At 37.0% G+C, this 15,656-nt stretch overlaps 1 protein-coding gene across 2 annotated transcripts in view; it reads right to left on the reverse strand.

Annotated features, from left to right (window-relative positions):
* Positions 1 to 15,656, reverse strand: part of PCSK5 (proprotein convertase subtilisin/kexin type 5) — a 228,590-nt gene that overhangs the window by 170,605 nt on the left and 42,329 nt on the right. For both annotated transcript variants that reach the window (XM_088054567.1, XM_014259099.2), the window contains exon 3: positions 11,453 to 11,566. In XM_088054567.1, coding sequence (XP_087910693.1) covers positions 11,453 to 11,566 — 114 coding nt within the window. The remainder of the gene's footprint in view (positions 1 to 11,452; positions 11,567 to 15,656) is intronic.

The raw sequence follows: 15,656 nt of genomic DNA on the forward strand, positions 1-15,656 counted from the left end.
AACCCAGCAATAGTTAAAAGGATTTAAGATCTAAGGTAGACAGTTACCTACAGCTTCAAAAAGATGCTCTATGAAGCTACATATTATTCTTTGATAGTTAAGCAGTGGGGTAGCAAAAAGTGGGTTAAGACACTTTTCTTAATGGCAGCGATGATGCTATTTCTGGAAAAATACGTGCATGTGCCTAGGATTGAAGTTTCCAGTATGTTACTGGAGAATGTCCAGTTGAGTTGTCTTGTCATTGAGAGTCCACTGAGTTGTTGCTTGTTTTCTTGCTGCTTCTTGTCTGAAGTAAGTGGTGTAAACACAATTTACAGTGATTCTTACAAAGCTTAAAGAAGCTATTTTATCTGAGAGGGTAAAGATAAAGACATGATTTGACTGCAGCATGCAAATAACTTAACACTGTTATATTTTTGAAGGGGGAATATTTATTTAATCCAGTAAAGAATGGCCTAATGAGATAAGTACACCGCAAGATAAATATGCAGCTAAATGCTGTAAGATTTTTAATCATCGAGACAATGTTCAATAATACCGAAGGAGAATTAACCACATGAGTACAGATCCTGGTGCTGATTCCTGTGAGACTGACATAGCTCTATGTCAGGAACTCCACTGAAGCCTCAGCAGGAAATATGATATGTGAGCACTAAGCTTTTCTTCTGCTATTTAACTACCATCAAATAATTTGAGAGAGTTTCAGTTTATGCAGACGGGTGCTGGCTTAAATATAAGTATATAATGAATAACTCCACTCTAAATACACACTGAAACATTAATTACTATGACTAAATCTCAATTAAATATAATAAACAAAAATGTCAAAAGTCATCTAGGTTATTTTAAAGGTCATCTAGTAAAGCTGTTCTGCAATGGGCTGGAATTTATTCACCATGTCTTTGGAGAGGCACCAGGCCACTCAAACCTCTCAGTCCACAGATGAGTAGCTGTGGAGGTCTAAGCACAGAATTGACATGAGACATTCAAATGAGTTGATATTTTGTACTTTTTCCCCTTTTGACAACCTTGCAGGAATGAGGGCTACAGCTATGAGATACACCATGAGAGGTGTGGCTAAGGTCATGATAGCCTGCTTTTGAAGTGATGCTTTATCAGGTGGAGAATGACCCCTAATGCTGCCATCAGCCAGGGGGAAGAGGGACTTATGTCACCTGTTCTGCTCCACCTTTGCACAAGACCCGTTGTGTGTAATCTTTGAGGTACTCTCAATATCTCATTTACATATAAAGTGGCTGCCCATCACCACCATTTATGTTGTAAATTACAGAATATTTGACTAGCCTCACCTTCACTACTCCCAAAAGTATAAATTGGCATATTGAAATCCTCTAGGGCAGAGGATGAGAATACAAACAACTCTGCAAATACAAAAGTAAATGGGCTCGCTTATCTCCCAAAAGCAGGGGCACCTCTTTGGCTGAGTTTTGCACTTCCAACTGAGTTGGAATATACTCAGGAATACTAATACTTATACTGTATACATAGCACATGTACACAGTACACTTACATTTTGCAGGTCTAGTGAATTTATCACTGGCAATCTAAAAGAATCTATAATTTGTTGCTCCAATAAACTGCACTATTGGTGACTCTATGTTTGTGAAAATTCCTACTGAAGTCCAGCAGGCTAACAGAACTGCAATGATTAATGCCACTGTTTGTGAATCTGCTCATGTAAGTTCTTATTGAACTCAACCAGAATTATGTTGCGGAGTTGATTTTAATCAGAAATGAGGCACACTCATACCCAGCCCCTCTGATTTCTGAAAACTAGTTGGAAAGCAATGGTGTTTATTTTAGGCTAAAGTTAATGCAACACATCTACATTTTGAAGTTGAAAAGGAGTTGAATAAAATTTTGAAAAAATATTTTTAATTACCTCTGGAACAAAATTTTAGAAATTTTAGTGGATAAGCATTGCTACACAGATACTGATTGTTTTAAAACAGAAAATTATGGGTTTGTGTGGTTGCCAAGCTACTGGCGTAAGTTTTCAAGGAAAAAAAGATTTCTAAAAAAGGCAAGAAAAAGTTGGTTTATTTTATAACCTTGGTGTTATGTATATATAATATATATGTAATATATAAAAATATTACACAACAATAAAAATAAATAGAAAATAAAATAACAAATATTCTTCTTTTATATTAATTCAACTGAATATCCATTTCAGTCTTCTTACAGACACCCTCCTCAATTCCACTAGAGATCAAGGATTTGACATTAAACAATCCACTCTCTCAACACAATACATGAATCAAATGAACAACTGCATGCAGCATGGTTAGAATCTCCTTGCCGCCAAAAGGGGAAATGGGGAAAATCTGTCTCATACTGTCATTGCACACACCCCTTCTAATTCAATTTTTCTATATGAATCCATTTTCTATTAGTATCCTTACTGAGAAATGCCTACAAGAAAAATAGCTCAGAGTAACTGGTAAGTTAGAATTTTTTAATTTTTTTTTTTTTTTAAATCTAGTCATATATACAGACATGTAAATTGTCCCTGTCCTTCCCCACAGAGCGTGACTATATCAGGAGACCACCGCTGCTTGGTGCCTGCCTGGAGGCAACATGGGTCACAACCTCTGCTCCCTTCACACACAACTTCTACATGCCAGGAGGTTAGAAGAGATGCATGGCTCAGGCATCATCTGATTTCTCCTATTAGACCATGGGACAAATCTTGTGTGTGAATCATTCAAACACTGAGACTCCTGAAGGTTTTTTTTTAGGCCTTGGTATAGTAACAAACCTTGGTATAGTAACAAAGCTTAAAAAGTGGGTTTGGCCACCCATGTAGATTAATTCAGAACAATAAATGCTGAATTAGTCCTCAGAATGTGTCAGTGGTTATAATTTACACAATGTACAATATGGTCTTCGGTTATCACTGTGTCTGAAGTCCCAAACAAGATCAGAGCTACTTCACACGGTGAGGTCAATACTTGAAACTTTTGAATACTGGTGAAGCAGCAGCAGCCAGACAGTGAAAGCAGACCATGCCTCATGCCCAGTGTGAGCAGCTTTAAAAGACAGGAACCTCTCAGAACTTAGTTTTCTCTCACTGGTTGGTATCAACAACAATGGGTCAATGTTATGGTGTATTTGGGGAAACATTTTCAAAGGACAGGCACAAAGTAGAATAATGTTTTTACTTGCAGGATACTTTTATCCTCTTATGTAGTATTCCATCACCAATCCAGAGTGGGAGCAGATGGAAATTACAGGAGGCAATGTTTTAAAAAGGACAATCATGTGAGTGTGAGAGTAGCAAATACATGTAATAATTAAATCAAAACTATCAGTTTTATGTACTTTTTTACTTTATGTACTTTTAAAAAAATAAACTGAGGGTCAAGATCCTTAAGAAAGCTGGACCAATCTAACTCCTAGGTGTTGCTAGTGAAAATTTTGATCCATCCTCCTTTAGTCTTTTTTGAGGTTTTCTGTTGGTGTTTTTTCTTTAGTTGGTTTGGAGTTTTTTGTTTGCTTGTTTGTTTTGTTTTTTATCTATAGTCCAGGTAGTTATAAGAGATGATGCAAAGGAGGGGGACAGGATTGAGGAGCTAGGGGCAAAGATACTGTAGGTGGTAGGATGTGAAAACAAAGCCTTAAGCTTGTGTGCTGTCTTGGGAAATTTCATCATCAGGAAAGGGTCTTGATTTTTCAACACAAATTCAGTGGTCTACAAGAATTCAAATTTTTTTTCCAAATTGCATTTTCTGTCAGTAGACTGACTCCTTAACAAGTAAGGGCTGTAACACTTTCTGAGTAGGCTATATTGATTTTTTAACCTTCATTTCAATTCATGCGTAGATGAGGTCCTAGTTAACAAAGGGTATACGCATTTCAGCGCTTCAGCAGCTGGTATCATATAAAACGCATCCAAACACATCATGTGAAAGCTTGCATTTAACAAACTTTCCTCAACAGCTTATTTTCAGCTGGAGCAGGAGACTCAGAATGAGAAAAAGTGATTCAAACTTTAACCAGGCTATGGAAGAGCCTTTTGTAACTTCCAAAATGCTTTTTCTTTGCTTAACTTACTTTTTTTCTAAATGGGATTTCTGGCTCCAAATATAATTGCATGACTAGGAGCTGATATTCATAAAACCCAAACCAGGAGTCTCTTACTCCCAAGCAATAGTTTACTTACTGTTTATTAATAAAGTGTCATGTCCAAAAGACACAGGAGAGAGAAAACCCTACTATACACGTCATATTTTGTCCATCATATATCTGTCTCTCATGAAGCCACTGTGTTTATACTACATGGGTTTAATATAGCTTCAAACTGTTTTCAAAACTGATAATAACTTACTTTGTTCTGTTAGAAATTCACATAAAAATCAATGAAGACAGGGAAAATGCTTAAATGGCATGACACTCATGATTTAGTGAACTCTATTGCTATAAAAAGGGTAAGACAAAAGTAGTATTAATACCTTAAATGATCCACACTTTCATCTTTCGGGGATATTTGAGGCTCTTCATTCCTGCACATTTGCTCTCCCTGACCACCTTCTTTTCTGCTGTTAGCTGGAAATGAGTTCATTTTGAAACAGCCGGTTCAGCAGAATGTGTAATCTCAGTTAAAGGACAAGCACAGATACTGCATGTATTGCTCTACACATTAGAATTGGAATATTTGCCAAAAAGCTCTACCTTCCTCTCCTTGAGAAGACTCAGAGTCTTGTGTTGTCAGAGTCTCCTGCTCAAAATGCTCACTTAATTAATTTAAGTTAATTTTCATCAGAACATGAATGAAGAAGTCATGCAGATGTGCAAACAGTTGCTGGACTTCTCTCCAAAATGGCACTGATAGAGTTTGCTGTACTGTTAGTGTCCCCTGCTACCTCAATCCGTGTTGGTTGAGAAGAAAATCCTACCCACAGGGCTTGAGCAGCAGATGTAATGCACTGCAGAGATTTCATTACATTAGAATTATCTAAAAGTAATGCCAAGGGTGACCTGCATTTAATGAAGTAGTGAAGAATGCACTTTATTGAAATGTCTGTCCTCAGTGCATTTGCTTCCTCTGTTTTTGGTAGGAAGAGGGAGAGGTTTGCATGTGCCTTGTGGGTTTTTTTAAAACATAAACAAAAAAGGAACATTAATTAATGTTGAAAAAGGCTCAGCAAGAACTAAGGTGCTCTGTAAACTGGTAATTTTAGTCACAACATTTGCTCATGTGATACACAGGAAGACACAGTTGAACACAGACGCAAGATTCTGGAAAGCTGGAGTTTTGATGACCTCATTCCATTGGGTCTACATGGTATCTGTCTTCAGTTAAAAGGGGCATACTAATTTTTAACAACTGGTACAAGATGTAACATCCTAGAGCTAATTACTGTTTTCCAGTTTCTTCTTTGACACTCTCAAACTTTCCTCAAAGAATCATAGAATATCTGAGGTTGGAAGGAACCCACATGGATTATTAAATTCAACTTCCTGCCTCTCACAATAGTACCTAAAACTTAATTATATGACTAAAAGCATTATCCAGACTTTCCTTGATCCTATGCACTGAATGGTTAGGAAATTGTCTTACACATGCAGAACACTTAATTTTTGCCTCCTGACTGGGAAGTAACATATCTTTGTATCAGAAATTCCTGAAAGTCTCATAGGTTATGAGTGTGCTTCTGATGAGGGCAAACCGAACATGTCACACTATATAATTTCTTATCAATCAGACCATAAGACAGGCAAGCCTCAGAATTAATTCTGCACTGTGGCTGTGTACTTTTGGTCATTCCTGATGCTTGTTCTTTAGGTGAAAAAAAGTATAAATTATTAGTTAAGTAGATATACCTTTCCTGAAGTATCTGCAATTTTCGTATGCAAACAACAGCAAAACAAGACAAAGTTTGAAACAAATCAGGGCTTTTTTTTTTTTCTATTAATTAAATTACATCTCCTTTTTTTCAGTAAATAGAATATTCAATACTGTGTGACATAAGAAATTGTTTTGCTCTTTGACATTACTTGATTTTGATTTTTAAAGATCGGAAATGTGGATAGTTAACTAAGTAGTTGCTCTTGAAAACTGCTCTTAGAAAGCAATGATTCCTTCTCCTTTTTAAAGAGGAAAAATGTACTTCCAGGTAATTACATATCTCTGTTTACATGTCAGTGGTTTTCCTACTGAAGTGCCATGCAAGATAAAAACTGAAATATACCAGAATGTGCCCCAGTATGACATATAAAAGCTAAAAGCAAGTATTATCAAATGTCATTAGAAATTCAGCAAAGATTTTGAGGCATTATCATTTCCTTACTAACTGCAAATCTACTCAGAAAAAGGCAGTGCAGGAAAACACAGTATCATGCACAAATGATACTTCACAAAGAACATACAGACAAGTACTTACAGTTTTTTAATGTGACTCAGTTGCTGCCCAGAAAAAGAAAAAAAAATCTATCTTAAACAAATTCTGTAAAGATTAAAGTGGATATACTGCCACTGAAGATACAATCACAGTAATAAGTAGGCAGAGGAATGTGTGCTTTTCCTATATGATTTATTACCAAATCTTTGACACAGAGGAAAAGCTCTCCCGAAGCAAGCATGGAAATTATTTTGGTATTGTTTCTTCTTGCTTCAGTGAAAATGCTGGCACAATCCTCAGATGGTGCTGGTTTTTTGGGTGCTTCCAGGTGTGCTTATCTAGAAGCCAGAGCTGAATATCCCAAAGGAACAGACCAAGAAGCCTATCTAGTCGGTCTGTCTTCAAACTATTTGCTAATCTTGCTAAAATATCTGAATTAATAATCTCTTTTCAAGTAGGCATGGATAAATCAACTTCTACAGGCCTTTGATTACTTAAAGTATGTTGTGGTCTTCCAAAAGGAAATTAATTTAGGTCATTGGTGTATTATTTGACCTCACGTAACTGTTCTGCCTTGTCCACAGAGAACAACAAAATATGTGTTTCCACGAGCAGATTTGTAAGGTAATGTTTGGCAAGCAGAGTGGTTCTTTCTAGCAGCACTTCTGCTGAAGTTAAGTGACAGACCATCCTCCTAACATTGTAGAACACCAAAAGCTTGATCTTCTCATGCAATAAAACACAAAATCATGAAAGTGTATGCAACAACCAAACCAAGTTATAAAATATGCAAAACACTTTCAAGCATGCAATGCCACCTCAGAAGGAACAACCATTTGGCTTCCACTGCACAAATGAAAGGAGAGAACAGTTCTTGGAGGGGCAATAAAAAGAGAGTGAGGTTTTTCCTTAGCTCTCAAACAAGCTTTTAGGGGGTCATAAAGGAGAGTGACATGTATTCATTTGCTGTGGTGTTAGCATACGGCGGATGAAATTCTTTCTTGAATTCTGCCTCCCCGTAGTTGGAGCAGCATTAAGATCCACTGTGACCTCTCCTTCTCCCTTTGCCTCTTTCCAGCCCATCTCATCAGGCTCCTGTCACTCCTTCCTTTTTCCCTGTCTCTTTCACAATCCCACCCACCATAGCTGTCCTCATTAATGGCAAGGCCAGGGATGTAAAATCTTTTTCTCTGCTCTGACACTTGCTTGAGTTGGGAGAAGAGGCACAAGGTAAGCCAATTCCCTACAGATCTCATCAGTGGCATAAGGGAGGCAACTCACCTGTCTGACTTGTCACCCGCACCTTATTTCATGGCAACAGGACCTTCAGAAACTCACATTACTCACCGTTGATAAAGGTTTATTAGTCTCATTCTGGCTGCCATCCAGAGTCAACTATACTGCATCAGAGCAGAAGGGTCTGTCCCTCCATGTGAATACTAGTATAGCTCACCTGGGAACTCACAACAGTAACTGGAGAGCACTGTGTAGCATATGGAGGAATTTTCTGAAGAAATTAAGTAAGTTGGGTTCACCAGACACTTCACTGAAGCTCAAAGCAATGCTTGCTTCACGGTCTTCACTGAAAGTGAAAAGTAAGCAATTTTCCCAGGGTTTTGGTTTCAGGATCAAAGCTCAAGGCAGCAAGCCCTAGATGCAAGTAATATAGTACACACCAGCTTGTGTGGATTGCTCTCAGTTGTAGTATAAATTACATTTCACCTGTATATATCCGAAATCTTACAGTGCACATATACCAATAAATGTGATGATTAATGACCAATAAATACTGACTGATGAGGCTTCTCAGAAAATCTTTTACCTTCAACAGCTTTCTAAAAACCTCAATACATGACTCTACATCTATAATTGTGCAACAATACTATATAGCTGTTTAATCCAAGAAATTACTTTCACCAAGTAATTGGTAAATGTTCACTTCCACTATTGCTCAGTCACACTTGTGCCTTGCTGGCACTGCTATAATCCTCTTCCACCTTGAACACCCTGAAACACCTGGCATTTGTTGATCTGCTTGTCCTTTCAGTCCAGTTTTGTGAAAAGCCCACAAACTTGCTTCCATAACCTCTTGGATAATCAGCATAGCCAGGCATTTTATGTTTTCTTAGGTTACTGACTTCTATTCAAGTATGTTTTCAGAAGTTTGTTTTTTTTTAAATTAGTGTTTTCATTATGCTTATCTAATACATTTTTTTATTTTTAAAAAATGTAATAAACCCATCCAATGGAGTCCATCATCACAGCAGAGGTAAATGACAACTGCAGAAAGCTGTGCATCTAAGCCTGTGTAATTCCAGTTTCAACCCACCATTAACCTCTTCTTGAAGTGGGGAACAAAAAGAAATGGTCAACAAACACAGTACTCTTACTAAGTCTACTAAAGTTAGTTATATAAACATAACTTTGCACATATTTCTATTTTTTTTAATATATTTACTTCCTTTTGTTTTTAAGATGTACTCGTATATTTACTTCCTATAGTTTTCTATGCAGACAAGATAAAGAAACTCATTTAAACAACTAGCAGGTACAGTGAAATTGATTAGGCACAAAATCAACTCGGGCATTCTGAAGACATTGTTTATTGTTAGCTCCAAGTTAAGCAAAATAAAAAATACAGCTGACTTCAACCTCTTCCATCAAAAATCAGCAAACGTTGTATACTATTTATCCAGTTATTGGCTAACAGGTTATTTTGTCAACATCAGTGAAAGAGAATAAATTTATTAGATTTGACATGATGGTACAAAGGTAGATGAGCTCTGGGAATGGCATATGGGACTTAGTTCTCTTCTGACTCAAAATATTGAAGAGGATGTTAACTGGGGATTTTTCTTTTTCTTTGATATCAGTTCTGAGCAAAGTGGACCTGATTCTGCAGGTCACTTTTGAATAAGAGATGGATTGGTAAAGCTTCATAGGCTAATCAGTCTATAAAAATATTCTATTTTATTCTTATGCACAGTTGCCTCAAGATTGAGAAGTTATACTAAAGAAGCTGGGTTTTTTCAAACTTTCCTTTCTTTGAGGGAGAGAAGTCAGAAGAAAATAATCTTTTCTTTCTTTTAAATGCTGTGATGGTTCAAAAGAGAAACAATGCCTGATTCTCTCTTGAAACTTCTTGCTATGGATATCGCACAAACAAAAATGTATTATTTCTAGCCTAGAAAATTAGAAGTACAAGAAAAGGTACTTGTGGAGAAGAGCCTTGGAAAGGAAAAACATTAACCAGATATGGCTTGACAAAGCCTTTGAATAAAAGGTCTTCTGTCAACAAATCTGAACTGCACTTATGGCCTTGTTAGAAACTGTGTCAGTTCAACGGGCAAAGGTATCAATCTTAACCCAAAATGATGTTATTTATTAATCCAAATGCAAGTCTCTATAGGATCGTTTACTTATTGATTTCTCAGTAAGTTACTCAAGAGTAATTTCTTGTTACTCTTACTACTTTCTCAATAACATGTCTGCAGCCAGCAACCTAAAAACTTCCTCCAGCATAGCAATGACTGAAACCATTAACCAGCCTTGAACTCATTTTTTTTCCCTTCACCTTGTAAAGCTGAGAAAGATTAACAAAAGCAGCTATGGTAACAATCACAAACACAGTCACATGAGAATGTCTTTGATGTCCCAAGGCAGTCCTGAAGTCATGCCACTCACATATTTTTAGCTATTCTCCCTGATGAAATAGAATGGTCACTAGTACTTTATTGATCTCTTTCAACAAAATGTCATCAAACCATTATCACTAATGATGTTGCAAATACATGGAGTTAATCAGCAGATGTAAAGGCAATCAGTCAGGAATAGTCCATTCCCAGAGGGTCTGAAAGTGAGGATTTTTTTCCACTGGGCCAGAAATGAGGAATTATGAAAGTTGTACCAAACAAACAGTGAAGTCCATTTGATGTTCTAAAGTCTGTTCTGTGTTAAACTGGCACAGTGTGAGGTGCAGCTGTGAGGTACTGTGGCTAGACAACACAACTGGTTTTTAGAGACTGATATCTTTCTGATAAAATTAGAGGCAACTGCTATAAATATCTAGTATCCTCTCCTATGAGGAAAGACTGAAAGAATTGAGGCTGTTTATCCTGGAGAAGAGAAGGTTCCAGGGAGACATTACTGCAGCCTTTCAATATTTGTAGGGGGATCATTGTGAAAAATGAGGACAAACTTTTTAGCAGCACCTGTTGCTATAGAACAAGGGACAATGGCTTTAAACCAAAAGAGGGTTGTTTCAGGCTAGATATAAGGAAGAAATTGTTTACAAGGAGAGCTGTAAAATGATGGACCGGGTTACCCAGAGATGTGGTAGGTGCCCTATCCTCGGAAACATTCAAGATGAGGTCAAATAGGGCTCTGAGCAACTTGATCTAGTTTATGATGTTCCAGCTCATTGAAAGGTGGGTTGGACTAGAAGGCCTTTAAAGGTCTCTCTCACCCCAAAACCACTCTGTAATCCTAAAATTTTCACCTGGCAAAAACGAGGATATTTTTTTAAAAATTGTGAGTGCAAGGTTTCACTTCAGTCTTTAACTGTGATTACCAAGCCAAAAAAAAAAATTTCTTTTTTCTTTTAGAAAAAATACAACTCCTGTCTGACAAGAAACAGCATAAGCAATCAATTTATTTCAACCATGAAATTGTTCATTATTATACAGAGTATAATTGTAACACTGGATGGTCAACGTTGGTGCCTTTCTTCTTCTGTTTCAGGACAAAACACATTAATGTCAGGGACAGTAAATTAGGTATTAAATACAACTGGGTACTCACAAGTCATGACTACGTTCTTTCCATTCTCATTGCTGAAAGCTTATCAAGTTGTTGTTCCAATGCAGCAGGAAGAATTCATGAATGAATGCATCAATAAATGCTTCCTACTGCAGGGCTCACCACAAATTCTTTGTAATACTTCTAAGGAGTTTACAGGCCTTTATTAGTTACATAAAAATCCCAAAATCTGCTTTTCCTGAACATACACTTCCTCCATTTTTCATAATAACAAACCAGACAACTAAACATGAACATGAATCGGAGTCAATGACCCTGTGTGTACTTACCATGTACCACATGCTTGGCCACTTGGGATCATTGAAATAAGTGGATTGGGTACCACCAGGTTTATAATCCCTCTTTATCCTTCTTTTAACCACCTGCTGTTGTATCCACTCCACCTGCAAACCAGGAAAACATATGAAGAATGTTATGGTGCTGGAGATTATGAAGAAATGTGCAAAAATTAAGGATTGTTCTCATTATCACACTCCAAGGCATATTTCATATTAAAGAGTTCATTTTGGCAGTAGAAATTGTGCAGATCACCTTGACATACTGTTCACTAAGGAATACATTCAATTTAGCTAGTGTTACAAATCTATCTGAACAACTGCTTAAATACCCTGCTAGAAAGACTTCATCGGATATTACCTTTTAAATACTATTATCTTCTGATTTTTCTTTATCACGCTTACACTTCTTCTGAATTTATAAAAACTCATACAAAAAATCTAACAGCATATTACAATGAGGAATTAATTGAATTTCTAAAAGAGTCGGTCTGTTTTTATTTTTATCTTTCTCTTCCAGAAAACAAAAGCATTAAAAAATATATTCATAAGTTTTGCTTTTAGACCAATATGTAAATCACCTTCACCACTTGGAGAGAAAAAAAAAAACCCAACATTAAACTTTATTTTAAGTTAAGTGACTCCTTGTCAAGATTTTCTCAGAGAGGCACTCTGGAATTTTATTTTACACTAAGCACTCCTCTGTGAGAAATAGCTGAGCAACCGTTCTAATTAAAACAAACAAAAAAATTACCTTGAAACAGGAAAAGAAATACAAGGGTTAAAAATCTAATTCTGTAAGTTATCTTTGTCTGTCTGTCTGTCTTTTCATAGACTCACGATATATCCAAAGAAAGGTAACACCAAAAGTGACATCAACCTTAGAGCAGTGAGGACTCTGCAGCTATTTTTGTATTAGCTATTCTAAATGGGAGCTAGTTTCAATAAATGTATATAATATGAACTAAGAACAGAAAAAGCCCATGGTATATTCACACACATCTAGCAGCTTATACTTCTGATGAATTGTTTCAAGTGATATAACTATAAAAATTCAATTTATATCTCTCCAAGCAAGACAGCTGTCCTCTCCTAGCAGCCAACTCAGCATCTTTTATTTGTGCTGTTTGAATATCTGTGTATGCACATAAACATACAAATGTGTCAAAGAAGTTACTTTCAGGTCACATAATTGTTTGTCACTAGTCACAGACAGTATAATTATTTTCCTTTAGCAGGCTAATCTCTCTACTTGCATTTACAACACAACTTCAAATCCTTAGTACCATAGCACTCTGGCCTCTACTTCTTGGTCAGAAAAAAATGCAGAAAGACATCTCTGAATTTGTCCAGCGAGGATTCCTAGGACAGTCCTTATAGAGGATGCATGGTTTTCATGGTTTTCTTCATAAAGAAGAAATGAAATTTTCTCCTTCCCCAGAACTAACTTTAGGACCAAAAGTATTCTAGCGACCAAATTATGCAGTCTAAGAACATAGACTAGAAGGTCTGAAACTCGTCTGACACTGAAACTCGTTTCTCTGTTAAGTCTTTTAGGAACAATGGTTAGCAACTTTCTGGTTCTATGAGAGTGAAGAAATTTGACAGTGAGCCTTTCTCTATTGCTTACTGTCTCCTCTTCCAGGACAGTTTGAAATCCCCCATGACACAACAAGAGCTAACTGCTCCCTGACTGACTGGATCCAGGTGTTTTCTGCAGAAGGTGACAGCTAATCAGTCTCAGGACGTAACAAGTCTGGAGGCCTGTAGGATACACAAAGCATGTCTGGGCAAAGGCCAAAGAAAGTCAAGTAAAAAGACTTTTAAGCCTAATGGCTGCTTTAAACTGGGATCAACAAGCCTCTTAACTAACTCCTCCACGAGAAAGACTCATCTTTAACTGAATAATGAACCTTGTTGTCCTTACTTTTGCTGCTAATATATGCTTTCTTTCCCAGACCCTCACAACAGAAGCTTGCTATTCTTCAAAGCTTCTTTTTTCGCAGGTAGCCCATACTTACCAACACATCACAAAACAAGAAACTGGCATCCTATGTACTGTTTGGTTTCTGACTCCCCACCTGCCTGGACTGCCACAGACCATGGGCCTCACTTCTATTACCACTATTTACCAGTCATTAACTAAAAAGTTCAACAGGTCTGAAAAAGCAACCACGGCTTTCAGGGCTTATACAGATTCACTTTGGAAGTCTTATTATGAGATTTGGGTCTCAGTGCTAGAAACACTTTCAACTGACTGAGGGGTCTCAAGTTTCTTTGCTGCAAGAATATTCACTGTTATTTTGACTCACCCTTTGCTGAAGGGATTAAAAACATGAGTATGTTAACCCTGCTGAGAAAGTTTTAAGTCAACAATATTCAACACTTTCATAGGCCGAAACCAGACAGAGCACATCATCCCATGCTTGGCAACTTACTTGTATTTTGAGTCTGCAGGCAGGAATTAAACATGCCTACCACCAACACAATCTAAGGATTTTATAGTGTTGCAGAAGTGTCCACAAAGACAAACCAGTAAGACAGACTCAGCAGAAGATTAAACCTTCTGCCACTGCTACCTCTAGTTTAAATGCATGAACATTAATGAAAAAACTTGCCAACACTACTGCTGCCTAGAGGACCCATAAATCAGAGATCCAGGGCATCTAATTTGGCATTAGGGACTCCTGTGTGTCAAGGCTTCTATAGGAACTACAATTAGCAACTGTGAGGATTTTTTTGAAAAACACTTTTCTTTTGTTAATTGAGCAAAGGAAGTATAACATATTTCTGGAGCCTGCACAACACACAAATTTAAGCAGAACTTCAGGAACCTAATATAATTTCTATATGTATAAAATGAAAGGAGTTTTCTGACTAGACAAACTCTAAGCCAAACTCTTTACTCATTCACTGTAACATGTTGTCTCCATGGCTTACTTCCTAGTCAGCTACAAATACCTGCTATCAATGAAAAGACTTAAATTTAAAGGCAGACTGACACATGCATTGCTGCCTCAAAAAACAGCCCAATTAATTTTTTTCTCCATTTCCTTTATTTCAGACAATATTATGCAGATTATTATGAGCTATTTAGTCCAAGCAATCATAAACACTGCAGCACTAATACTGCAGTTTATTGGAATATATATAATTTGACATATAAAGAATTTTCAGTATATGTATATGCATGTGTTTGTACAAGACTTTTTATCAATTGAGTTAATCTGCAAGCCTGAAAAATAGTAGGTGGTTATATTTTAGTGAGATACAGGCAATTTTTTTTGTATCTTATCTACCACCTTTTAACAAAAGACTCTCTGTTGCAGGGCATGCCCCTATTAAATGCTGGATGTTGCCCATAATTTCTATTTCCTCAGCTCCTAGCAAAATTAGGGAAAACATATGAAAGAGTAATTTTGCAGAATGGCTGTGAAGCTTGAATGGTCAGATTCAAACCCAGTAAAAGAAACATAACTTCTTCTCTTCCCAAAAGACCTAATGATAATTTTATGTATGTATAGAATTCCTCTAAATAAAATCGCTGTTTAATTTCATACAAATAAAGATACAAATAGGCAAATGGCACATTTGTCTTAAGTATGCATACGGGAAGATAGTGCAGGTAGCTCTCTAATGATGGAATGCAAGTGTCTAGGTGGAATAGACTAGACTCATATAGAATATTTCAGTTGTAAGAGAGCTACAGTGATCATCTAGTCCAAATGCCCAATCAATTCAGAGACTAACAAAAGTTACAACACACTATTGAGGGCCTTGATCAAATGTGTCTTTAATAAACACTGACAGACCTGGGGCATCAAGCACCTCTCTAGGAAGACTGATCTCTTTCACCAACTTCTTGGTAAAAAAAAAGCTTCCTGAAGTCCAGTGTGAACATCCCCTAATGCAACTCTGAACTATCCCCACATGCCCCATCACTGGATACCAGGAGAAAGAGATCAGCATCTCCCTTTCTCCATCCCTTCCTCAGGAAGCTGCAGAGGGCTATGAGATTGCTTCTCAGTCTCCTTTTCTTCAAACTAGACAAACGTGGTGTAAAACATTAGGACTCATTTACATTACTCACTGACTACATCAGTGAAAGGGGGAAGACAAACTGACCATTCAGTCAGTGCCCACTGCTACAAGGGAGACAATACAGGATGCTAGACAGAGTAACCTAAAACATCCGACA

Source organism: Pseudopodoces humilis, chromosome 4 (assembly GCF_049639895.1).
Source record: "Pseudopodoces humilis isolate 2021_Gansu_Grassland_sample_001 chromosome 4, ASM4963989v1, whole genome shotgun sequence".
Taxonomy (NCBI): domain Eukaryota; kingdom Metazoa; phylum Chordata; class Aves; order Passeriformes; family Paridae; genus Pseudopodoces; species Pseudopodoces humilis.